This window comes from Aspergillus wentii (assembly GCF_001890725.1).
Source record: "Aspergillus wentii DTO 134E9 unplaced genomic scaffold ASPWEscaffold_1, whole genome shotgun sequence".
In the NCBI taxonomy this organism is placed as follows: Eukaryota; Fungi; Ascomycota; class Eurotiomycetes; order Eurotiales; family Aspergillaceae; genus Aspergillus; species Aspergillus wentii.
In genome coordinates, this window is record NW_024467832.1 from 2,679,675 (window position 1) to 2,703,803 (window position 24,129).

The 24,129-nt window shown below is 49.3% G+C and overlaps 11 protein-coding genes across 11 annotated transcripts; 6 read left to right on the plus strand and 5 right to left on the minus strand.

Moving 5' to 3' along the window:
* Window positions 1–317: 317 nt before the first annotated feature.
* ASPWEDRAFT_34516 (Rab family GTPase) lies at window positions 318–1,856 on the minus strand. The gene is made up of 5 exons (XM_040834020.1): window positions 1,706–1,856; window positions 1,605–1,624; window positions 1,516–1,542; window positions 1,235–1,426; window positions 318–1,161 (listed from the first exon to the last, which is right to left on the minus strand). The coding sequence occupies exons 1-5, from the start codon at window positions 1,773–1,775 to the stop codon at window positions 814–816; spliced, it is 657 nt and encodes a 218-aa protein (XP_040694716.1). The 5' UTR covers window positions 1,776–1,856; the 3' UTR covers window positions 318–813.
* Window positions 1,857–2,104: 248 nt separating this feature from the next.
* On the plus strand, window positions 2,105–5,077 carry ASPWEDRAFT_124494 (putative phosphoinositide phosphatase (Sac1)). Its single transcript, XM_040829191.1, has 3 exons — window positions 2,105–2,581; window positions 2,645–4,377; window positions 4,437–5,077. The coding sequence occupies exons 1-3, from the start codon at window positions 2,374–2,376 to the stop codon at window positions 4,611–4,613; spliced, it is 2,118 nt and encodes a 705-aa protein (XP_040694717.1). The 5' UTR covers window positions 2,105–2,373; the 3' UTR covers window positions 4,614–5,077.
* A 280-nt stretch (window positions 5,078–5,357) lies between these two features.
* ASPWEDRAFT_167081 (tetrahydrofolate synthase) lies at window positions 5,358–7,036 on the plus strand (the record flags this gene model as incomplete). Its single annotated transcript, XM_040830106.1, has 3 exons — window positions 5,358–5,375; window positions 5,430–5,567; window positions 5,639–7,036. The coding sequence occupies 3 exons, from the start codon at window positions 5,358–5,360 to the stop codon at window positions 7,034–7,036; spliced, it is 1,554 nt and encodes a 517-aa protein (XP_040694718.1).
* A 603-nt stretch (window positions 7,037–7,639) lies between these two features.
* ASPWEDRAFT_99625 (glycylpeptide N-tetradecanoyltransferase swoF) lies at window positions 7,640–9,280 on the plus strand (the record flags this gene model as incomplete). Its single annotated transcript, XM_040839677.1, has 3 exons — window positions 7,640–8,175; window positions 8,235–9,018; window positions 9,083–9,280. 3 exons carry the CDS (start codon window positions 7,640–7,642, stop codon window positions 9,278–9,280), a joined length of 1,518 nt encoding a protein of 505 aa, XP_040694719.1.
* Window positions 9,281–9,870: 590 nt separating this feature from the next.
* ASPWEDRAFT_47712 (TLD domain-containing protein) lies at window positions 9,871–11,899 on the plus strand (the record flags this gene model as incomplete). Its single annotated transcript, XM_040837002.1, has 2 exons — window positions 9,871–9,919; window positions 10,014–11,899. The coding sequence occupies 2 exons, from the start codon at window positions 9,871–9,873 to the stop codon at window positions 11,897–11,899; spliced, it is 1,935 nt and encodes a 644-aa protein (XP_040694720.1).
* A 452-nt stretch (window positions 11,900–12,351) lies between these two features.
* Window positions 12,352–15,465, minus strand: ASPWEDRAFT_64360 (uncharacterized protein). The gene is made up of 2 exons (XM_040838741.1): window positions 15,070–15,465; window positions 12,352–14,994 (listed from the first exon to the last, which is right to left on the minus strand). Exons 1-2 carry the CDS (start codon window positions 15,336–15,338, stop codon window positions 12,684–12,686), a joined length of 2,580 nt encoding a protein of 859 aa, XP_040694721.1. The 5' UTR covers window positions 15,339–15,465; the 3' UTR covers window positions 12,352–12,683.
* Window positions 15,466–15,670: 205 nt separating this feature from the next.
* ASPWEDRAFT_100434 (alpha/beta hydrolase) lies at window positions 15,671–17,149 on the plus strand (the record flags this gene model as incomplete). Its single annotated transcript, XM_040827306.1, has 5 exons — window positions 15,671–15,780; window positions 15,837–15,910; window positions 15,960–16,160; window positions 16,225–17,019; window positions 17,085–17,149. The coding sequence occupies 5 exons, from the start codon at window positions 15,671–15,673 to the stop codon at window positions 17,147–17,149; spliced, it is 1,245 nt and encodes a 414-aa protein (XP_040694722.1).
* Window positions 17,150–17,805: 656 nt separating this feature from the next.
* Window positions 17,806–20,420, minus strand: ASPWEDRAFT_47715 (elongation factor G; the record flags this gene model as incomplete). Its single annotated transcript, XM_040837003.1, has 4 exons — window positions 17,806–17,860; window positions 17,924–19,953; window positions 20,021–20,132; window positions 20,212–20,420. 4 exons carry the CDS (start codon window positions 20,418–20,420, stop codon window positions 17,806–17,808), a joined length of 2,406 nt encoding a protein of 801 aa, XP_040694723.1.
* A 413-nt stretch (window positions 20,421–20,833) lies between these two features.
* ASPWEDRAFT_167086 (YbhB/YbcL family Raf kinase inhibitor-like protein) lies at window positions 20,834–21,458 on the minus strand (the record flags this gene model as incomplete). Its single annotated transcript, XM_040830107.1, has 2 exons — window positions 20,834–21,249; window positions 21,341–21,458. The coding sequence occupies 2 exons, from the start codon at window positions 21,456–21,458 to the stop codon at window positions 20,834–20,836; spliced, it is 534 nt and encodes a 177-aa protein (XP_040694724.1).
* A 718-nt stretch (window positions 21,459–22,176) lies between these two features.
* Window positions 22,177–22,888, plus strand: ASPWEDRAFT_242207 (LYR motif-containing protein 2). The gene is made up of 5 exons (XM_040832583.1): window positions 22,177–22,324; window positions 22,377–22,434; window positions 22,485–22,567; window positions 22,626–22,649; window positions 22,703–22,888. The coding sequence occupies exons 1-5, from the start codon at window positions 22,241–22,243 to the stop codon at window positions 22,760–22,762; spliced, it is 309 nt and encodes a 102-aa protein (XP_040694725.1). The 5' UTR covers window positions 22,177–22,240; the 3' UTR covers window positions 22,763–22,888.
* Window positions 22,889–22,891: 3 nt separating this feature from the next.
* On the minus strand, window positions 22,892–23,857 carry rcf1 (respiratory supercomplex assembly factor RCF1). The gene is made up of 3 exons (XM_040834022.1): window positions 23,699–23,857; window positions 23,537–23,607; window positions 22,892–23,451 (listed from the first exon to the last, which is right to left on the minus strand). The coding sequence occupies exons 1-3, from the start codon at window positions 23,737–23,739 to the stop codon at window positions 23,015–23,017; spliced, it is 549 nt and encodes a 182-aa protein (XP_040694726.1). The 5' UTR covers window positions 23,740–23,857; the 3' UTR covers window positions 22,892–23,014.
* Between the last annotated feature and the right edge of the window lie 272 nt (window positions 23,858–24,129).

Sequence of the window (24,129 nt, forward strand, 5' to 3'; positions counted from 1 at the left end):
GAGGTGAAGTTCAATGTTAGTACTTTGGAATTTATATTGCATGATGGCTGCAGGATTTCTGCTTTTTGCTTTTGATATGAAGCTCACTCTGTGTTCTGCGATTGACTGGTAATATGTATTGAGATCTCTACGTAACCTAGCCATAGGCTAGGACATACCGATTATGTCATTGCGACCATGCCGAAGGCGTCTCTACGCCTCCACAGGGGATTGTCACTTGATGTTGCAGTCTAAGTGCGATATAGCTGATCAATTTAAGTTTAACAGGACCATCAAAAAGCAAGATATTATATGAGCATGGCATACTGAGGATTTGTGGAGGTCAACACAACGAAGGGTAACAAACATAACATGAATTCAGCCCAAGAAAGGATGCAGACGCCGGAAAAAAGAAAGTAGAAAGACAAAGCGGAATAAACAAAGAACAGAGAGTGGACCCTGTCGCATAATGTCTAGAGAGCTAAATTCCAAACGAACTCTTGAACAAGACTCAACTCTTCACTCCCGATAATGGTAGTGAAAGATGTCGATCAAGCATAGAGAACAGGGGGAGAAGAAAAAGGGTGACCGGGGGATAAAAGTCATTCAACCACCAAGCTGCAGCAGGAGGCAGGATGATATCCATCCAGTTCCGATTCGGTCATGGCAATACCATTAAAACATAACACAACGCATTCCGGTCCAAAGAGCGACCGGTACGTCACAATGTACACCCAGTATCACCAAATCGCAATCAAGCCAGAAGTGCACCTATCGTATCTAGAAACAATGGAAGGGAACAAAGAAAAGAAAAACCCACGGATTGCTGGGCGTTCAGCAGTTGCATGCGCCAGCGCCCTGGGTGCCAGGTGCTTCTGGCCGCAGATCAACACCGGGACGGGGGGTTGTCCGCAAGTTTCGGGGTCCAGCCTGGTCAAGAGGAAGTTTCTTCGCAATGGCCGTAAATAATTCCCGGACATTGGACGAGGTCTTCGCAGAAGTCTCAAAGAAGAGCAGGCCAGCTTCACGTGCGTAGGCCTCGGCGTCAGCAGTTGGGATCGCTCTCTTATCGGGGTGCTCGGTGACGAGATCGAGCTTGTTGCCTGCAAGGGCGATGACGATGTTCTCATTGGCTTGGCGTTGCAGTTCCTTCACCCACGATTTGGCCTTATCCAGCGATGACTATTCCCAAGGTTCCGCGCATTAGCATCCTATCATCAAAACAGAAGGAATGAATCAAGACAGGTGACCATACAGCCTGGGTAATGTCGTAGACAACCACTGCGCAGTTGGCATTTCTGTAGTACATCGGAGCCAACGACTTGTACCTTTCCTGGCCAGCAGTATCCCATATTTCGAACTTGACTGTCGTGCTTTCGTCCAGGGAAATGGTCTGTGTGAGGAAGGCAGCGCCAATCGTCGACTCTCGGTAGTCATCAAATTGATCCTATATCACGTCAACCACAATCCATCTCGAATACCTCAGTACAAATAAATTTCCCGCGGTCGGAAAACAGCGAGTTGTTCAAAACTCACTTTGACGAATCTCAACACCAGCGAACTCTAGAAGGTAGCAGCAAAAGTCAGCGACCAACAAAACAACAGACAGTGTAGAATCTTTCAACCTTTCCGACAGCGGACTCTCCTATCCAAAGACAAATAAACCAGGTCAGCGCTCCTCAAATTACAAGAACCAGTGGGGCAGGGGGGAAACAGGGTAGCTAACCTAGCAAGACAAGCTTGAACTGGGCGAATCTGGCACCAGGACGGGCTCCTGCTGGCGCTCTGGAAGCCATGATATAATGCGTAAGCTCGGAAGAGCGACTTTCTCAAAGAAATAGATTTATCTCGAACAAAAATCCGACCGTATCGGCTTGACCGGGAATGCGTAAAAGCAGCGAAGAGAAACTTGCGATGGAGAAGGCGGATCGGGGATGGGGGGAGGTTTGGGATGGCGGCCTGTAGTAGTCGTCGTAGTCGTAGTTAGTTGGAGAGCGAGAGAGAAGAGAGCCAGAGTAGCAGTAGATGACGAAGGGGCCCAGCCACACTTGGCCCCCGGCGGCCGTTTTCTTTGGCCTCTCGTTGCGGGGCGGTGTGGCGCTCTCCTTGCTGCCGTGTATCACCAGCTGGTGTACCTAGTAGTAACGCCCGGTTCCTAGGAGAAGCATCATTCTCTCCAGGCTTCCCGAGGTTCATTTCTTTTGGCTTTCACGGCCTGTGTCTATCCTTCTGATTGACCTGTTTTTCTGGACCTCTGGAACCGCATTATGTGTTGATTTTCTTTCGTCTTCCCCACGCTCTCTTATTTTAACTACTTCTGTACTCCTTTTAATCCGTCTGCCTTCCCTCCTTCTAGCACCGCACCGTTCCTCTCTTTGTGGGTAATCTCCAACCATGGCTCCTCCTATTCTTCCATTCCGTGATATCAACTTGCATGCCTCACCATCTCATTATGCGTTTACCTCGCCATCTTCTCCGAATTCCCCGTCGCTGGTAGTGGAACGTCCCACGGGTGACTTGCGCCTCAACGATGGCACTCTGTCGGGCGCGAAGCGGATCTCCAGCATCGCTGGTATCCTGGGTATCATCAAGCTGAAACTAGGTAATTGTTCCTCCAGAAAGATCATTTGATTCTGCACTCCGCTAACTGTTTATTGTGTTACAGACAAATACCTCATAGTCATCACCAAAGCTCAGCCCATGGGGAGGTTACGTGGTCATATGGTCTACAAAGTTATCTCGACCGAGTTCCTGCCTCTTCGCGAACGTCCGCTGCATGACTACGATGAAGATACATATCTCGCCCTGTTGAAAGAATTAATTCGGACAGGGCCTATGTACTTCTCATATTCCTTGGATTTGACGAACAGTTTCCAACGTCAATCGCAAAGTGACCCCAATATCCCTCTGTGGAAACGAGCCGACGACCGGTTTTTCTGGAATCGCTTCATTCAGTCAGATCTGATTGACTTTAGTCTTGGAGAGCATGACACCACCGGCATTCGTTATGGCCCCCAACCAGGAGCTGATCCATACATCCTGCCTGTGATGTTTGGAATGCTGCGTATCACTCCGGCCAAGGTTAAGTCGACTTCGTTTACATTCGCGCTCATCACAAGGAGGTCTAGACATCGTGCTGGCACGAGATACTTTTCCCGCGGCATTGACGACCAGGGTCATGTTTCGAATTACAATGAAACAGAACAAATCGTCATCTTGAATGATACAACAGGGGGGCTGTCTGGCTTTGCTGGAGGACAATCAATGAAGGAAAAGGCCAGCGATCCGGGCCAAGAGCTTCAGGTTCTCGCCTTTGTGCAAACTCGAGGCAGTGTACCCGTATACTGGGCTGAAGTAAACAACCTCAAGTACACCCCCAAGCTCCAGGTCCGCGGAGTCGAAACTGCCATTGATGCCGCGCGCAAACATTTTGCTGAGCAGATCGACCTTTACGGAGAGAACTATATGGTCAACCTTGTCAACCAAAAAGGGAGGGAAGAGAACGTCAAACGGGCTTACGAGCATCTGGTTCGCACACTAGTATCCTCATCGACTGAGACGACCGAGGCTGATGAGAAAACCTCTGAAAAGGTGCATGTTCTAGAGTCGGGCCAGAAGAACAAGGACCTGGATCGTCTGCATTATGTTTACTTTGACTTTCACAACGAAACCAAGGGTCTCAAATGGCACCGTGCGGAGCTGCTGTTAGATCGCTTGACCGATGGGTTGACACGCGGTGGCTATTTCCGTGGTGTTGAAGCCCCAGGTATCTCTGGTGGGCAGTTGGAATCGCGTACATCCCAGACAAGTGTCGTGCGGACCAACTGCATGGATTGTCTGGACCGCACTAATGTGGTCCAGAGCATGCTTGGGCGCTGGGCCGTCACTCGGCAGCTTGTTGATGCAGGAGTCCTTCGCCAAGGAGAAGCTGCAAACGATGACCGTGAATTTGAGAATTTGTTCCGTAACATATGGGCCGATAATGCAGACGTGGTGTCGAAATCGTATTCCGGTACGGGAGCTTTGAAGACAGACTTCACCCGTACTGGTCAGCGCACACGGGCTGGAATGGTGCAAGATTTGAGCAACTCCATCACCAGATATCTGCGTAACAACTTTATGGACGGCCCCAGACAAGATGGGTTTGATGTGTTCTTGGGCACCTACCTCCCCCCTGACTCGACGCTGGGTTCATTCCAGCTCTTCTTTGATCGGAGACCCATAATAATCCAGTCAATCCCTTACATCTTCGCTGCTAGTATCTTCATGATCCTTGTCTCTATGCTTACGAAGCGATTGCCTGATTCGACTGTGTGGCCTCTCCGTTTGTTTGTTATTTTCTGGATCGCCGTTTGCGCTTGGTGTGGGCGCTTCATCCTTGCACATGGAATGCTCTACGTATGTTCCCTACAAAATAGCTTCACCTTCCATATTTTACTGACGAGTTTTTCTCACAGGTGAATTGGCCAAAGTTGAATACACCGTCTGCTGGCTCAGAGGGCTACCAGGACGCACTCGGAAAGGCACGTTCAGACCCAGTCATTGGCCGGTGGCTTCCTGTCAGAAAGCACCAAAGAGGGTACAGTAATGCTCGGTTGGGCTTCCTAGAGGAAGGAAAGACAAGGATTGAGTAATCATTCCACCTCCTCTATATCACTGCTACTTGCTCTTTTTGTCGGCAATCCAGTGATGTGTCTTGTTCACTATTTATGTCTGTACTTGTACTTTGCATAAATCGGCTCTGAATGCCCAGATCCTGCTCTTTCTTTCTTCATTTCTTTTCGTTTCCCATTGAACTTCTTTTTATCACCAGACTCATAATCCAATGTTACTTCCATATGTCCCATACCCTTTGCATTGTCATGTTCCCTCTGAGAAGCTTTGTTTTTTTTTCACTAGAGTCCAATAGAGATAACATATTATGTCGAGCAACCCTGCTATTCCTACAATTTAGTGCCCTGTGCAGGGCCTTCCGTGATGTTGTATGGTTCACTGTAGCTAGCTGGCTTGGGCTCTTCCTGAACCCCACCGATCATACAGCGGTAGAACATAATATGGCTCACCACGGTTACCCTGGTTTTCATCACCAATCCATTGCCCAAAAAACGGACCCGGAAATAAAAACAATTAAGTCATCTTTTGTCAATTAAACAAGTGCTCACGTGAGCCCACTAGCCGATAAAAGCTCCGGAGTCGCAGAAAATCTCCGGCCTGCAGCGGCGATACATCGACGAGCTTAAATTGGACCTCTACCCCTCAGCAACACACGTCTAACTCGGCCGCCGGCATTGCAGTGGCCCAGCTTGATGAGGCTCTTTCGTATACCTCTACCCGTTTGGAAGTACCGATCACTGCGCCGATTCTCCTCGTCCCCCGCAATGTCTCGCAATTATGAGGTACGTCATGCCCCTCCCGTCGTGATTTATGTCCTTCTTAACCCGGGGTTATAGGATGCGATTGCAGCGCTCAATTCGCTGCAGTCCAACTTTGCGATCATCGAAAAACTCAAGAAGCAGCAGACTAGGGAAGACATGAACAAAACATCGATTCCAGAGATGGCTGACTGGCTCCGTCGCATCGGATATCAGGTTCGCAATCCACACCCGCAGTGTGTAGAGCGGGATAACAATTGCTAACGCAGATTCCTGCCACTTTATAGCCCTCCGATTTGGAGCGTATAAACCCCGTCCACGTTGCTGGCACTAAGGGCAAGGGATCAACCTCTGCCTTTGTCTCTTCCATCCTGTCCCAGTACACCAAATCTGACTCACCGGAGTCGGAGCTGTCTTCCCCCAGACTCAACAAAATCGGCACATACACTTCACCTCACTTGCGGTTTGCTAGAGAACGTATCAAGATCGACAATGCTCCTATCTCGGAAGAGCTGTTTGCTAAATACTTCTTTGAAGTGTGGGATCGACTGGAGGAAGCCGCGCGGGTCGAGGGAGACCCTCTGGACCCAAGACCGAAACCTCAATACTTCCGATACTTGACTCTCATGGCTTTCCATACGTATATCAGCGAAGGAGTGGATGCTGCTGTTATTGAATGTGGCATTGGAGGAGAGTATGACTGCACCAACGTGATTGCCCAACCAGTCGCAAGTGCAATCACCAGCTTGGGTATCGACCACACATCTATGCTGGGCACTACAATTGAAGAGATTGCATGGCATAAGGGCGGTATCATCAAACCTGGTGCTAAAGCTTTCAGTGCTCCCCAACCAACTAGCGCTGAAAAGGTCCTATCTCAGCGCGCAGAGGAAAAGGGAACCCAGCTGGAGATCGTGAGAGGCCTCTTGGACGGAAGTGATGTGAAACTTGGTCTCGCTGGTGACTTCCAATACATGAACGCAGCAGTTGCCGTTGCCACTGCGGCAGAATTTCTCAAGAAGGTCGGGATTGAAGATGTTTCACAGGAACTCTCTAAAGGAGCTTTACCAGCCAAGTTCCGCAAAGGACTGGAGCTCACTACCTTGGGTGGAAGATGTGAAACAAGACTTGAAAAGGATGTAGCCTGGTACATCGATGGCGGTCACACCCAGGAGAGCATAAAGCTGGCTGGTCAGTGGTTTGCCTCCCAGATCCAAGCCAACTCTTCGTCCAGTATTGCGGCAGACAAGAAGCTCCGCCTTTTGATCTTTAACCAACAAACTCGTGATAGCGATGCCCTTGCCCGTGCGCTCTACGGAACTCTGGCTGCGGCTCTCGAATCTGGGTCACCATTTACCCATGCGATATTCTGTACCAATGTCACATACAAAGACGCGGGCTACCGCCCTGACCTTGTCAGCATGAACACCGACAAATCCGATGTGGAAAAGCTGAGCGTTCAACACAGCCTCGCTGAGACCTGGAGAGATGTTGACCCAAAAGCGGAAGTCAAGGTCTTTGCAACAATTGAAGAAGCTGTTGACTTTGCACGAGAGCTTGCTGCCAAGGAGAAAGACTTGCTATCAGGGGATGAAGCTCCCGTGATGACCTTTGTCACCGGTAGTTTGCACCTTGTGGGTGGTTTCCTCGATGTCATTGAAACCAAACCGAGCAAGCAAGCCTAGGTCAATTCTCAGTCTTCCTTTTGCATTGACTATCCGGCATCTCTATTCGAGTCTTAACATCTCTTTACTTGACTATGACTTTTCAACAACGTACCGATACCCACAATGATACTGGTTTCCATCACTTTCTATTCCGGGTGACTTGTTTATTTTCCTGCTTTCTAGCATCCAGAGGCGTTCGTCCGGGGCTTCAACAAACCCTTTTGCTTTTTATAATAATGGCACATTCCTGAAGTATCATGTTCCAGTGGGCTTTGTTTTCTCTTACCGAGGTAAACATTGTTCATGAAAGCCATATGATATATCACATCAAGGGAACATTGTACGACAGAGCCATTATATACATAGAAAAAAACAATAATTCCAATACTTAGCTTCGACACTATTTCTTCGAAACATTGTATTCTTTTTTTAAATGAAGTTATCTCTGTAGGCGCGAATAAAACGGGTCATAAGGCGGATTACTATTACTATTCCTCAGACACCCCCGCGCAACTTTGCGGTGACGTGGGGCTGGGTTGGGAAATTCGACACCTTTCCCGCACCGACGCCCGTCTCGAGTTCTCCAACAACCCCTCCTTCTACAAAACCTCCCTCCACGCCATGTCGGACTCGAAGGACATTGACGATAAGGCCACCCAGGCCGGCACTTCTAAAACCTCGAAATCGGACGGCAAGAAACCCGCCAAGGATGGAGAGCAGGGCCAAAACAAGATGACGACCAAGATGGCCGAGTCGTTGTTGGAGATGAACCCGGCCCTGAAGAACGAGATGGCGGGAATGGACAAGGGCAAGGCCGCTGAGATTCTGCGCAATCTGGACCTTTCCGATTTGCTGACGGGTATGTCGGTTGGTGGAAAGAACCAGAAGGATATGGCCTCGTACAAGTTCTGGCAGACGCAGCCGGTGCCTCGATTCGATGATAAGGAGGAGAGCATCACTGAGGGGCCGATCAAGAGAATTGACCCGGCGAAAGTGTCGAAGGAACCGGATGCTTTGGTTGAAGGGTTTGAGTGGTCGACTCTTGATTTGACGAATCAGGAGGAGCTCCATGAGTTGTACGATCTCCTGACAAATCACTACGTGGAGGACGACAATGCCATGTTCCGGTTCAATTACTCGCGGTCCTTCCTTCACTGGTAGGTGCCTATATAACGATGTAGTGTTGGGCCAATTGTGACTGACGTACGAAACATAGGGCCCTGATGTCTCCCGGCTGGAAGAAAGAATGGCATGTCGGTGTTCGCGCCTCCAAGTCGAAGAAATTGGTCGCTTCTATCTGCGGTGTGCCTACTGAGCTGCGTGTTCGCGACAAGAAGATCAAGGTTACGGAGATTAACTTCCTCTGCATCCACAAGAAACTCCGGTCTAAGCGTTTGACTCCCGTTCTCATCAAGGAGATCACCCGTCGTTGCTATCTGAATGGCATCTACCAGGCCATCTACACTGCTGGTGTGATCCTCCCTACACCCGTCAGCTCCTGTCGGTACTACCACCGTCCTCTTGACTGGTTGAAGCTCTACGAGGTCGGCTTCTCGCCGCTCCCCCCTGGATCTACCAAGGCCCGCCAGATCACGAAGAACCACCTTCCCAGCTCTACCTCAACCCCCGGTCTTCGACCTATGGAATCGAAGGATATCGATGCCGTCCACGACCTGTTGGAGCGTTACTTGGTAAAATTCAATCTGAATCAGGCCTTCACAAGGGAAGAAATTGAACACTGGCTGGTGCACAAAGAGAACCCAAGCCAGGAGCAGGTTGTGTGGTCTTACGTGGTGGAAGACCCGGAAACCCACAAGATTACGGACTTTTTCTCGTTCTACAACCTGGAGTCCTCCGTCATCCAGCACCCGAAGCACAAGAATGTGCGTGCCGCCTACCTGTACTATTATGCAACGGAGACAGCATTCGGCGAGGACAAGAAGGCCCTCAAAGAAAGACTCCTCATGCTGATGAATGACGCCTTGATCTTGGCTAAGAAGGTAATGGACCTAACTGTCCTTTCTCTCTGATATCACCCACGAGACTAATGAATTTTTGTAATAGTCCCAATTCGATGTCTTTAACGCCCTTACGCTTCACGACAACCCTATGTTCCTTGAGCAGCTCAAGTTTGGCGCCGGTGATGGACAGCTTCACTTCTACATTTACAACTACCGCGCAGCCCCTATCCCTGGAGGTGTTAACGAGAAGAATCTGCCGGATGAGAACAAGATGGGAGGTGTTGGTGTTGTCATGCTGTAAAGCCCGCGATGCGTTCGAGTCAATATTGCGTTCAAATACCCAGAAAAGTGAGTTTGCTCGATCTTCTGTGTATTTATTCAAATGATAGTATAGCTAGCTAGAAATATCCATGAAACAAAAAAAGCTATAAATATTATGACAAAAGAAAATGTTCTTTTCGTATTTACTGGGGAAACCCCCTTGTTGCCTGAGGCAGCAAGGCACTTCCGTTTCCGTGACGTCGTCATCACATGGCAAGGCCCAGACTTCCTCCTCGTCTTGCCGTACTCTCCCCATCATCATCTTCATCCTCCGGCCACGTTTTTGACCGGGTGAATCATTCGATTGTCTCGGAGATAATCCAGGGGCCTTAGCGTGTTTGATCGTCTCTTTCTGCAGTTTAAAAGTCATCATTGCGACCTCCGGGGTTCACCCGTCTCTCCCCGCTTTGGTACTCGAGCGACGCATAACATCCAAATCAGGCATCGAATGGTTCCGGAACACACACTCAATCGACTCTTAACTGGGTAGAAAAAAACATACAAGAGGCCTTGTTATTTCTGTGCTTTGGTTCGAAATCACCGTTTCGCTGTTACACCCATTGAGTGACAATGGGAGTAGGTCAATCCACAGAGTATGCGGGCCATGCGTCTACACCAGGTTAGTTATCAATCTACTATTTCGATCACTATCGGTCATAAGCTATGCTAGTATCCACTGGGGAAAGAATGTAAAAGATCTGACATGGAAATAGAGGGCCTGAGCTACATGCTTGCCGAACGCTTCGCAACCAAATGTTTCACTCCGTTGGAATTAACCCACTTCAAAGACAACTTCTTCTCCCGTGCGACTGATCAGGGTGGCATGAAGTATTGGAATGAGAAGACTCTCTCTGATTTCCTGGGGATTCCGGATAGCAGTGACTCTCAATGTCCCCTCGATGCGGGCCCTGTCATCTTCCGCATGGTGTCATATCTAGGGGCATTTCCTTTCCAGAATACCCTTGCCCCAAGTGTTCTGACATTTGAAGCCATGGTAAAAGTGGCTGTCTTGTTGACTGAACGATATGGGAAGGTCTTGAGGCGAGGGCGCAAAGACCGCATCAAACTACTATTTGGAAGTCTTGCCGATGTTGGAAGGAAAGATGTAGGGGAGTCGAGATCTTCAGAAGACCAAGTTAAAAACGACAACAATACTCCTGCAACTACCAATTCCCATGCTGCTGGCTTCTCGATTGATGAGCCGGCTAATGATGACTACGAAGATGATGATGATGACCTCGCACTTGTCGCCTTGGAGTCTCTGGATGCCATTGAAGTTTTCAAACATGACCATCGCATTGATAAAACAGTTTACGAGGCTAGGATTTCTATCAAAACTTTCCGTCGACTTCTGATGCTGTTAGTTGTTATCTCGCCATTAAAGCCACTTGAATCCGTCGAGACATATACTTCTGACCTGAGCACGGAACGTATGGAGATGGTTCGAAAAGAAGTAGACAGCATTTTGGATGCTTTCAGTCCAGAAGAAGCAGCTGGTGGGATTAGCTACAAATCGTTTTCCCAAACTGTATCCGGCTCCCTTCCTTATCTTTTCGACCCTTTAACGCCATTATTTGAGCACCTACTCTTCAGCAAAAATCTCAATCTCTCCCAGAGGCGAAACACGACCGATTCTACTTCCACAGAGCCTGTCGAAACCCCACCAGAAGCACCCTCGCCGCCACCTGCTTCAATTATGCTCCCCGGAAGCTTTGAATCTTCGATTCTGGACTCGAGCGTTATTTCTCATCTTTCCTTTTTCCTCCCTTCTACGACCCACAACTTGAACTTCCTCCGCAGTGGTGTGCAACTGCACCCAGTTTTCTCAGCAGCAGCACATGGTTCATCACTTACATCTTTCTCCCATCATGTTCTTACCTGGCAATCGGCTACGCTGTTTTTGCTTCAGGGTTCTGTGGCTGGCTCATCCAACGAGGGGGAGAACATGATAACTCTTGGGGCATACCTACCCCACCCTTGGAAATCTTCTTCTTCAGCCCATACCTCCTCCAAACCTCCCGATTCATCCCTTCTTCCATGCCTTTTCCAGCTTTCTCCCAAGCACGTGCTCTTGCAGGGTAACGCATCCTCATCAGCCAACCAACCCAATACACCCGCTGCATACTTTTCTACGCATTCCGGTATAGCAATTGGCTGCAAGATACCCCCTTCATCGCGGACACAGCACTCCACCCCCACACCACACGGAGCTGGTAGCCTCATTATCGATCCTAGCCTCGAATCTGCAGAGTTTAGCGTTTCCCCAGTGGGTCATAATGGCGTTTTCCTCCCTCCAGAACCCGCTTCACCTGAGCAAGGCACCAAAAAAATCCATATTGATATCTACAACCTTGAGATCTGGGGGGTAATCCCTAATCCTGTGGAATCTGCCACTTCTGACAAGGTTCAGAGTGCCGTGGAATTGCAACAGTTGAAGTGGGATTTTGAAGCTCGGGAGGCGGAGCGAAGAAGAAACGTAAATCTGAATGCTGGCGCAGGGGATTCCGCACTTGAAAGTGCAAGATGGCTGTTGGAGACGGCTGGACTGGTTGGCAGTGGTAATGGTGGCCCTGGACGAAGCGGAGGGAGTGTTGGATGATAGATCTATAATGCTTCGAAGCTATCTCTTGGTTGATTTAGCTCTTGGATAACAAGCATATGCTGAAAGGCGTGAATGATGATCTTGATATACTGTACACGGCTGATGGTTTATGTTGCGGTATTCAATCCGTAAAGCAGGCTAGACAACCAAATCTACATCTGCTATGAATCATCAGCATAGTATTACCTTCTCAGGCACCCAATGAAAGAATAGACCCTACACAATCTGTTCTTTCTACAGTACAACCTGAATACAGATGGGTATCACGTGATCCATCCTGCCCTTCCCAATCAGGCAGCCACTCTTCCCATATAATCCATCTTTGCGTAATCCCCCCAACAAACCCAGAGTGACTGTGGTGCAGTGGTCTGGTCGCCTCGGCGACTTGTCCTGCAACCGTACAGACAGGAGTCCTGGGTCGAATCCCGTCAGGGGGGACTTTACGTTCTCCGGGGGTTCGTCGAATATCCCTACTGCTGGGATTTCGTAGCCCACCGTGCAGCTTCCACCTTATAGGAAGGAGGCTGGTTCGCGGATTTGGGGTGAGCTTTTTGGATCTCTTTCTAGTAGCAAAATGTATTTTATTTATTTCTTTTTTTGGTTCGGAGGATATAGCGATACCTTGGCGGTTTTGAAGCTATCTATTAATCTGTGAGCAAGATTCAACCAAGTCATTTCGGTTTAAGTCATCTATATTGTTACAATATTTAAAAAGAAAGATCATGGCTAAAATAATAGCAACTGGGGCACACAAGAGTGGCACAGTTCATTATAGAAAACGTTAAATCCCCAGGGGAGTAAGCCCGGTAGGAGGTCCGTAAAAGTCTTTCAGCTCTTCCTCTTCTTCCTCCTCTTCCATTCCTGTATTCTCAGCACCTGAGTCCTCCTCGATTGCTTTCCCTCTAGACGGTCGATTGCGGCCCCCAACATTGGTCGGGGGTGCAGGAGTGTCGCCCTTCTTGTTGCCCTCTACTTCATTCTCGTCATCTTCCCTTTCCCGAGGAAGACGATACGCCAAGAAGCCATCCGGCGCGCGTTCCGCTCGATCCATGATTTCATTCATGTATTTGCGTACTTCTTCTGGAGGCTTTACAACCCGACTTAATGGCTCCAGGACTTTCGGGTTGGCGCTGTAGATGCGGAAAGTGACCGGCTGGTAATACTCTTTCAAGTTGGATTCTTTCTTCACCTCTTCCGGCTTGTCCTTTTCTGGCTGCTTGCCCGTGTCTTCTTTGCCCGGGGTTGCCGCTGTCTGCTTGTTCTTCTCGGCCTGGTCGGCTGGTGGTTTGTCACCCCCCTCGGTCGGAGCTGGTTTGGAATCGGCAGCAGGAGTATCCTGGTCTGGAGTAAGTTGTTTGGTGTCCTTTGCCTTTTCCTTCTCTCCTTTCTTTTCTGCTCCCTTATCTTTATCCTTTGCCTCGTCAGCCGCTTTGTCCTTGTCCTTGTCCTTGTTCTTGCCCTTTTTGGATTTGGATGCCGCCTTCTTGGCCCGTGGGTTGGCAGTATCGGACGCAGTTTCTATGGGAAATGGCGCGTTCGGGTCCACCTTTCGAACGAGCAAGAAGGAAGCAAGCATGGTATTTCCTCCCGGAAGCCATTCCAATATCGAATACTCAGGAAAGAGGTAACGATCTCCAGAGCCCGCATGCCCCGAGGTGCTGCTTCCGTATGGCGTGAGCGGCGATGTGAACTCAAAGACTACCGATTTGTAGTTGAGCCTTGGGGGCGGTGGGGGTGCAGGCGAGCGGTAATATGGTGCCGGTGAGCCATATTGCGGCGGGCGAGACTGGATTGGAGGCGGATGTGCTCCTTGATACGGTGGCTGTTGATAAGGGGGGTATGGAGGTCCTGGACGTTGCCCTGCCGCCTGCTGTGGGGGAGGAGGGGGCATGGGTCGTACTGCAGGACTTGGCTGCTTTGTTTGTGGACCAGCAGCAGGAGTTAACGGCGGCGGACCTGCGGCAGCAGCACCAGGGGTTGAAGTTGCTGGAGGTTTTGTCTCTGAAGGTGGCGCCTGGGTCGTTGGAGTAGAACTTGGAGGAGCTACACCGGGTTCTTGTTTCACTTGTGGTGTTGCATTAGAGTTCTGCGTAATTGGTGTTTGGGGCGGATTGCCTGGGTTCTGCTTGGGAGTTCCAGGCGAGGGATTTGTAGATGATGACGGCTTAGGGATTTGAACCTCCACCCGTGGCTGTGGTTTAGATTGTGGAGTTGACTTTTGTTGAGGTTGTGACTGAGGCGTTTGCTGAGTCGAAGCTTGCTGCGTACCTGGCTTTTGTGGTTGTTCCGGGACTTTTTGTGACGGCGTTGGCTGTTTTTGTTGCTGTCCTGCCGGTGGCTGAGCGGTTGTAGATGTTTGCGCTTGTTGTCGCTGCTGCTGCTGTTCCCTCGCTCTAATGATGGCATTAAGCTCATCAATGTGTGCCTGGAATGCTCGAAGCTGTTCCTGTGATGCTTTACTCGATGCCACCACTCTCATCAATGCCTTAAGTTCGGGATCCGAAGCAGCTCTGGTAGCAAGCATTTGGATGACCGGGTCTGGACTGGGTTTGGGAGGCTGAGGTGGAGCATGTTGTGACGGTGGAGGCCGCTGAGCATTTTGGGGAGTCGAAGGCTGCTGATGAGGAGGAGCATGGTGATGAGCTCTAGGCTGATTAGGAGGAGGCGGGGGTTGATTCCCTGGCTGGTAACCCGGTTGAGGGGGTCCGGCCTGAGCAGGAGAGTATTGAGGTGTCGGTGGGGGAGGATGAGGATGGGACTGTCGTGCATGCGGAGTAGGGGCTGGATGAGGATATGGATGGTATTGCTGGAAGTTATTGGGAGGGCCGTAATGGACCATCGGCCGCTGAGGGGGAGTGTATTGAATGGGAGGCGGCGCATTTGGGTCCTTCACGGTGTACAGCATCGCGTCGAAGAGATGAGGCCCAACCACAATGTTGCAAGGCCCAATTTTCGACATGGACTCTTTCGGTGGGTTTTTCCCTTCAATCTGTTCCCTCTTTGTCTTCTTTGGCTTCGTCCAATATCGTACCAAAATACCATCGCTAAGCCATTTCTTCTTGGACCGTTCCAGGGAGGCTAGAAGAACCGCACTGTAGAGATAATCGAGTCAGATCTTTCTGCCATTTATATGTATTCCATCGAGGAATATTCCATCAATCACCCACCTTTCAGCAACCGACTGATACTCCTTGTCCGAGAGGGTCTCCGGCTGTGGTGCTGCCACCACCGGTAGACCCTCTCCATCCTTGATCTTGGTGGGCAAGGGATCCTGAGCAGGCTCTGGCGGAGGCGGCGGAGGAGGAGTAGGGGCAGCAGCAACAATAGGAGTTGAGGCTTTCTTTTTGGACGGAGGTTGAGTTGGTGCTTCGGAGGCTCGTCTCTTCGCGGCGGGTTCGCGACGCTCGCGCGCGGTGAGTTTACGCTTCTCGGCCATGACGGCGACTAGGGACGGATGTGTCGAGATAGCAGAATATGAGGAGGGCTGCGAAGCATCCCTAATAGTTGCTGCTATGCGAAAAAAGGGATGAGGGACGGACTGGGGATGGAGTGTTTTTCCCTCTGCGGAGGTGGAGGAAGAAAGAAAAGAAACGCGGGAAACTCGAAGCGGACGACGTAATGATCAGCTTCACATATGCACGCCAGCTTTCTTTTCGTCAACCACGCTTTTGCCTTTCTCTTTTTTACCCTTGAAGCACTGCTGAATTACATCTTGGATGATTGTGGGATTTTCATCACCGTTAATTACCCCTCCCTTCGCTCCTCATCATGGTTGAGCTTCAATCCATCTTCAAAAAGGCCTACTGGTCTCTGGCCGCCGGTGGTCTCGCATATGTGACTTTTGTATTTGCCATGACATTTCCAAATGTCCAGCGGTCGTATGTATTCTCTATTCGTCTTTATACAGATGAATCCTTGCTGATTATACGTCCAGGCTTCTCTATGTGAACAAGTTCAACCCGACTCTCTGGGAGGACGTCAACAAGGTCGAACCGTTCGGGTTCATGAGTATGTTGAAACGAACTGGATTCCATGAAGCTGGAATTAATTCCAATAGAAACGCAGGTTCAGCCTTTCAATCTGAAGACTCCCGATAATGAAACGCTCTACGGATGGCATCTCATCCCTTTGCATCTGTGCCACGAGCATGAGGATGAGCTGAATGCAAACGAGCCTTCTGGTCCACATGAAGATTATACCCAGACATCTGCTTTCAAGCTTCTAGCCAAAGACCCGAATGCCCGGGTCGTGGTTAACTGTGAGTGTTCACCTGAAATTTTCAATATATCGTGCATACCCTTACTAAACTCTCTGCCAACCAGTCCATGGCAATGCTGCCCATCTTGGTTCTGCCCAGCGACCAGAAATCTACCGTATGATCCTGGGTCTATCCACGCCCTCCAACCCTGTTCATGTATTCTCCATCGACTACCGTGGATTTGGTCTCTCAACCGGTGAGCCCTCCGAGGAGGGCCTCATCACCGATGGCGTCTCACTCATCAACTACCTCACCTCCGGACCATTGAACATCCCACCCTCCCAAATCGTCATCATGGGCCAAAGCCTTGGAACTGCCGTCAGCGCTGCCGTCGCAGAACGCTTCGCCTTCGGCTCTTCTGACCCTACCGCTATCCAACCCGCCATCAAAAACTCGGAACCCTTTGCAGGTGTCATTCTCGTGGCGTCCTTCAGCACTCTGCCCAGTCTCATCGAGTCCTACAGCTTCAAGGGAATCACTCCGCCGATGCTCTCCCCCCTCATCGGCTACCCTCGTGTACAAAAGTGGGTGGTAAACCACATCGTTGACAGCTGGGACACAGCGGCACGTGTAGCACGCTTGGCGGGAATTGGCCCAACCGCTCAAGAAGACTCTATCGCTGGCTATGGGGATAAAGATCTGGACCTGGTGATTGTACACGCTTCGAATGATGTCGAAATCCCCTGGTATGAAGGACGGCGCGTTTGGTGGGCTGCGACTGGTGAAGGCCAGCCAGATGCCCCTGGCACCCTAGCCGTTCAGAAAAAGGACAAGGACGGCGAAGTGAAAATCTGGGAAAACAGGTCTCAGGACTCAAAGGGTGTTAAGAAGGTTAGGTGGGAGCGGGTGGGTTACGGCGGTATGTATCAAATAAAGAACTCAAGTCACCACCTTTTCATGAAAGCTTACTGATTCCCATCTTAGGTCATAACCGTGTTGCAACCTTTTCTGTTGCTGCCCTGGCCGTTCTGCGGGCCTTTGAAGGGTGAATCTGAACAGACATATCTTCATAGCCCATTGTTTTCGAAAGGATTCCTAGTTTAAGCAGAAGCGACGAGCATTATACGAACATCACCATTACGACTATATAGTATAAACATATCTTTCCTTATTCAGTCTTCATCCAACAGAAATACCGTCACGGAACACATCGATAATCAGAGAGACCGTTTCATTTCATAGTCTATGAGGGGAGAATTTATATAGTATAAACAACCAAGAAATTAAACAAAAGTGCGGAATATGAATACAATCCCGAATCCGATGACCTTGAAAACAACACCAACATTTGCTTTTGTACTGCTCCGATGACATGAATTGTTTAGAAAAAAGCATTGTAAAAGTAATTTAGAAAGCCCACAGGGTCTGTCTAAACTGGAAAAAATAGTACATGGCTGCAAATTATTGGAACATAGATAAATGAAAAGCAAAGGCTTTATCTGATAAAACAGGTTGAGAAGGTAAATGGGTAATATGATATGGAGGCACCTGAGCGACTCGTGATGCTTGCTCGCAAGCCGAGGCACCTATCAAATCCAAAATCAATCGAGGAAATCGAGTCGTCAAAGGGCGTTCACTTCCCCTAGCAACCTCGGAGTGATTGAAAAGCCATGGCTTTTAGGAGAGGTGGTAATTTCAGACATGTTTATTTCTTGTGTCTGTCGGCCTGGGCCTTCAGGTACTTCGCGATGAGTTCCTTCCTGTACGGTAGTCAGTATCAAGATCATATACAGGTTCATAAAATAATGGAAGGGTGAACATACTGTAATTGCGGTGGTGCCTTCTCGTAGTGGCTGAACTCCATGGTGTATTCACCCTTACCCTGGGTGGCAGCACGCAGATGGGTACTGAAACCAAACATGCCATTCAAACTGCAGTCGGCATACACAGTGAACTCGTCAACACCAGTCTCGGTGTCATTGATGGTGGCATTGCGCTTGTTCAAAAGCGAAATAACGTCACCCTGGAATTCGGATGGGGCGGTGACAGTGGTCTTCATCAGAGGCTCAAGAACAGAGGGGTTGCTCTCCATGAATGCCTTGCGGAAAGCCTGCTGAGTGGCGTTCTTGAAAGACATTTCAGATGAATCAGTCATGTGGGTAGCACCATCGTTGATAACCATCTTGGAACCCAGAACCTTGTGGCCGATTAGAGGGCCCTTTTCGCAAGCAATGTTGAAACCCTTCTCACAGGCAAACAAGAACTTCTCGGAAATGCTACCTCCAACAATCTGCTGTTCGAAGGTGTTGTCCTCGAGCTTTTCGCTAGGCTCCATCCAACCCATAACACGGGCATAGTCACCAGGACCTCCCGACTGCTTCTTGAGCAGATGGTCAAAGTCGACCCTGTTGCCGATGGTCTCACGGTATGCGACCTGAGGTGGACCAGTCTCACAGTCAACCCGGTACTCGCGGCGCATACGCTCAATGTAGATGTCCAGATGCAGTTCACCCATTCCAGAGATGAGTGTCTGCTCACTCTCCTGGTCGTACGTCACACGGAAGGTGGGGTCTTCTCTCTGGAAACGTGCCATGGCCTTAGAGAAGTTGGCAGCATCCTTGTTGTTCTTGGGCTTGATGGAGAGCGAAATGACGGGTTCAGGAACGAACATGGATGACATACTGTAGCCAAGCTGGCCATCAGTGAAGGTGTCACCAGAAGCACATTCGACACCAAAGACGGCACAGATTTCACCGGCTCCAACCTCGCTGACGTCCTCCATCTCATTGGAGTGCATGCGAACGATGCGGGGAATCCTGACCTTCTTGCTGTTTCGGGCATTGAAGACGTTGGAACTCTTACGGAGAGTGCCTTGGTACACTCGAATGTATGTCAACTGTCCAAAGTTGCTCTCTTCCAGCTTGAATGCGAGACCAACAAATGGAAGAGCGTTGTAAGGCACAAGCTTCACAGGAGCCTCGTCACGCTTCTGATCGAGAGCAAGGTTTTGCACCTCTGAGGGGTTGGGCAGGTAGTCGATAACACCATCGAGCATTGGCTGCACGGACTTGTTGGCCAGCGCAGTACCCATGAAAACCGGAGTAAACTTCAATCCAATGGTTGCTCGTCGAATTGCTGCCTTCATTTGAGCCTCGGTGGGTTCAGCCTCTTCCAAGAAGAGCTCTGCCATCTCATCATCGACATCAGCAAGGGTCTCGATGAGCATCTTCCTCCTTTCGATAGCCAAATCCTTAACCTTGTCAGGGATTTCATCTGTCTCGACGATCTCTTCACCACTAGCTCCTGCGTTGCGGAGCGTCTTCATTCGAATCAAGTCCACAACGCCCTCAAATTCATCTTCGGTGCCAATGGGCACTTGGACAGCAGCGGCAGGGATCTTGAGCTTGGTGTTGATTTGGTCAACTGCCTTGAACGGGTTGGCACCCATACGGTCCATCTTGTTGACAAAGGAGATACGAGGGACATTGTAACGTCTCATCTGGCGATCGACCGTAATCGTCTGCGACTGCACACCTGAGACAGCACACAGAATCATGACAGCTCCATCCAGAACACGGAGCGCTCTCTCGACTTCGATGGTAAAATCAATGTGACCCGGTGTGTCGATCAAGTTGATATGGTAGGTCTCATCCTTGCCCTCCTTGTCCTTCTTCACCCAGTCACAGTAGGTAGCAGCAGACTGAATGGTGATACCCTTTTCACGCTCCAGATCCATAGAGTCCATCTTAGCACCGACACTATCTCGGCCGCGGACTTCGTGGATAGCCTTGATACGGCCGGTGTAAAAGAGAACTCGTTCGGTACAGGTGGTTTTACCGCTGTCGATGTGGGCCTATCATGAGAACAGATTAGACCTGCGGATGTCGTATTTGAGTATAACGCAGATTCCATTTGCTTACCGCAATACCAATGTTTCTGACTTTAGAAAGTCGTGCTGCCTCAACAGGGTCGAGGTTGTCGATGATAGCATCCTGAGACAGGGTCTCCGGAGTAGCCGCAGCAGCCTCGAGACTAATTCACAAGGCAATTAGCAACAAGCTCAATTCCTTTTTTAAGCCAAATCAATGGATATCAACAGGCTGTAACTCACACTGCAGCAGCGGTGGCAGAAGCATTTCTCCTTTGTTGGTGATGTCTGTTGACGATGGACTGATAAGCCGGAGCAGCAGTAGGTAAACGGAAGGCGGCCGTAGACGCGCATCGCTGCGAGAAGAAGTTCTGAGACTGAAGACGGACTGGCGATCTGGTCAGGCCAGAGACGGCACGGTATTGCAACCGTGCGAGAGAAGGAGACCTCATGGCTATCGTCCAACCACACCGGAATCGGTCGAGTACGAAATGCTTCTCGTCGACTTCTGCTTTCTTCCTCCGACGGAGTCGCGAAAAAAAGTTCGGGGAAGCCAGGAACGCATCACGTGATGATCACCGGTGGCTCCGGGCCTCTCATCACGCTTGGATTATTATTCAATCCATCTTCAATTCCTTGATCTTCGATTCTTTCTTTAGGATTTTTCAGTTACGAACTATCTTCTGCTCTCTTCGCCCGATCTGCAATTTCCGGGTCGAACCAGCCTATATCATTATAGCATGCGCAGAGCAATGCCAGGTCTCCTTAATGGACAACAACTTCGGGGCCTTCCAAAAGACAGAATTAATTGCATTAATACGGGGTAATCGAGCTAAAACTAATCAATCAATCGCCAGCTGCACACCTAGTTACTACAAAAGTAGTTCGCTGCCACCACGGGTCCCAGTTTCATCTGCTTCTCAAGCGAACTTAAATTGTACTTCACTCTTTGCGAGATCTTCAGCGTCTTCCCGCCCTCCGGCGCATGATCAGTGGCCTGAAACCCTTCGGGTTGTTCGTACAGGAGGAAGATATATCGATGAGGTGAACTCCCTGGTGGAGGCCCAGGGGGGCCGTAATTGATAATGACGGAGGTTTCGGATGTGAGGATGGTTTGCCCGGTAGCTGTGGTCTCCGATGAGGCTTTCAGGCCTGGCTGAACCCAGTGCATGATGGGACCCAAGAAGCTGAAAGATGGAAATGGGGCATCGGGATCAAGGCAGATTACGATATAATTACCCGTCGGTTCGCTGAGAGATATCTGAGGTGGGTTCTTGGCATCTGAACTCACTGTTAGCGATATCGATGCTATACACTCTTATATCGCGGAGTGCTGTCAAAAGCGGACGCGCGCTTGTGTGCGTTGACTCACCTGCTTTGGGGATCACTTGTCCCGGTGTGATTTGATGCTGGCCGATAGTGAGGCCGAGTATCTTGGACTTGTCATTCTCGATAAGAGACAAGCCAGCCTCCAAGGATTTTGCTGTCATGTTTGATGGATGATTTTCCAAGCAAGGGGATTTTATTAAGACAGAGGATGATAATTCTGATGGTAGTTACACCGCTGATTTTAAATGGTTGTGATGAGATCCCTGGTGCAGTTCAGCTCGTTCAGCGTTGGCCCGCTCAAGGTTTCCAGATATCCATCCATGTCTCGTAATACAATTACCATTCTCTATATCATCATTCACGGCACCCCCAAAACTCTATATTCAAAGGTCAGATCAAGAATGATAGAGCAATACTGCTGGAGGATTAGCCTTGTATCCTTTTCTCTCGATTATCAGACTGTTAATATTCTATTTGCTGGCTGTATTGATGGTATAGACATGACTGAATTCGTTGAGAAAGCCATGTAAATTACCCTTTGTGGTTAGGCAAAGCAATAGTCGAATTGTGATGATGCTTGCTTTTTTTTCTTTGTCGCCGTCCTTATCTCATATGAGGGGATGATGTCGGAATCGGGCCTTTTTTATTGATTCAGAGACTTATTTCGGTTAATTATCCTTTAGGTATGTAGACATTAGATAACATGCCATTTAAGTATATTTTTGTTCTTTTCTATTTACTATGAAGTCCGGGCGTACTTGCTGTCGATATCGCAACTATGTGTATTGTACAGTACGTGACGGTAACTTACATTACATTACACAATCGTTCTGACCGCCTTCTCTTCCGCCATCCAGAATATCACTAACTGGTGTACTTTCATGATGCTCATTATTATTAAATTCTCTCCAACTCGAGGCTTTCATGACATGCCTCTAGGAAGATGCGGTCTTCATTGAAATTGCTGGCCTCCATTTCCCGCAGCCAGCCGTCGAAGCTGAAGAAGCCGGCTGTTAGCTTAGACCATGTCAGTTACACCAGTCGCATTGCTGGATAACTTGCTGATATGACGATGATAGTTTATCCAAAGACAACGGGTTCTTGGTCTGTGGCGGGAGATTGTCAGAGCTTTAAATAGTCAGTTGCCCCGTTCTGAATGAATGTTTCAAATGCTAATTAGTATTTAGAGGTTCCCAACTCTCCAACAAAGGATGAATTGCACAGCTATGCTCGTGATGAATTCGAGCGTCATCGCAATGTGACTGACTTGGTTGGTTGAGGACTTCTGATTCTATCTATTCTCTTGAGCTAACGATTTTTTGCGTCAGCAACATATTCGATATTTGCTTTCGGTGAGTAGACCCCTTTTCTATGTTATGAATGATGCGTTTCTAACAGTTGACAGACCGGCAAGTCGGAATTTGAAACCATGAGACGATATATCGATGAGCAAGTTATGGGTTGAAGCATTACTTATCCTTCTAACGAGTTGGAACTCTGAACAAGAAATTTTGGATGTGTCAAATGGACAACACCTTTGGGCTGATAGCAGCAGCCAACATACAAGGCGGTTCGATACTTTGAGTCATCGCCAACACCTGGTATAAGAGAGAAGAATTGACCGTGTTTATACCAACAAGTGAACATATGTACAGTATAATATCAAACCAAAAATTCAACTGAATCCCCATACAATACATACTCCACAGCACTCTATTTAATTTTGTCTCGACAACATTTCCTTCACGGCATCTAATACGCCCAAGGATCGCTTCTCATCTGCAGGCTCAATAGCAGCGCGAGCAGCATCCTGCTCAGGAGACGGCTTCGCCGAAGCCTTCTTTCCAGCCTCCTTGGCGGCCGCCTCAATAGCCGCATGACGCTCTCTCCAGTCCCTATCTTCCTTGTCTCGGATCTCCAGTTCACGTAGCCATGCGTCTCGCTTTTCCTGGCTCTTGCGGGCCTCCACCGCCTGCTCGAATTCCCGACGCTGCTTTCGTTCCGTCTTGAAGTACATGCCACCGGCGACAAGGGCGAAAAGAGTAAAGGCCTGAGCATAAATACGGGCACGGAACATCCGGTTCATTTCAACCGAATCACCGACCTTCATCGATCGGTAGGCGCGGAATAGCGCATAACAGGTAGCGGCACATCCTAGAGTTGAAAGAAGGTATGATTAGATCCCAGTGGCTTTTGCTTCTCAAGGGGCGCAGCGCCTCTCTTCTCTTCTTTCACATACCTAGCGGAATAAGCGGTTCTTCCTTAAGTCTTCTGCGGAACTTCTGAAGTGAGGTCTCCTCCTGGAAATGACTGCATAACCGGGTGTATCTGTTAGTGACCCTTCCTCATTCCCCGCATCTGCTGCGATGGGGGAGCATCATGTAGTGGATTTTGCACGTACGGGCTGTCCTCGAAGGACGAAGGGATAGGGTCGCTGCTCATGTTCAGTCTTCAAGTATGACGCTTAACAGAGAAAGTTGATTTTGTTGATCGACTCTACCTGAAGGTTGAAAAATGAGCAAGTCAGCTTTCCGAGCTTTGCGGAGATGGAGATGAGACCAGGATCCGCCGCCGCCGTCTAGTTCAAGCCCATGAAACGCCGACCAAGACGGCTTTAGTTTTTCAGGGAGGACTTACTTGTCAATTTACCCTTTTAAATTGCTGCCGTGTCTTCTCACTTTGAGATGCGGCGGCAAAGGTGATGGGCTTTTGTCTGCGCGTCCGAAGCATGACGTCGGCAAAGCCCTGCAGTTGCCAAGTGATATTTTTCATAACATACGGTATTGTCACGGAACGGTATAAAACACCAAGCGTGTAAAGTATTACCTGCCA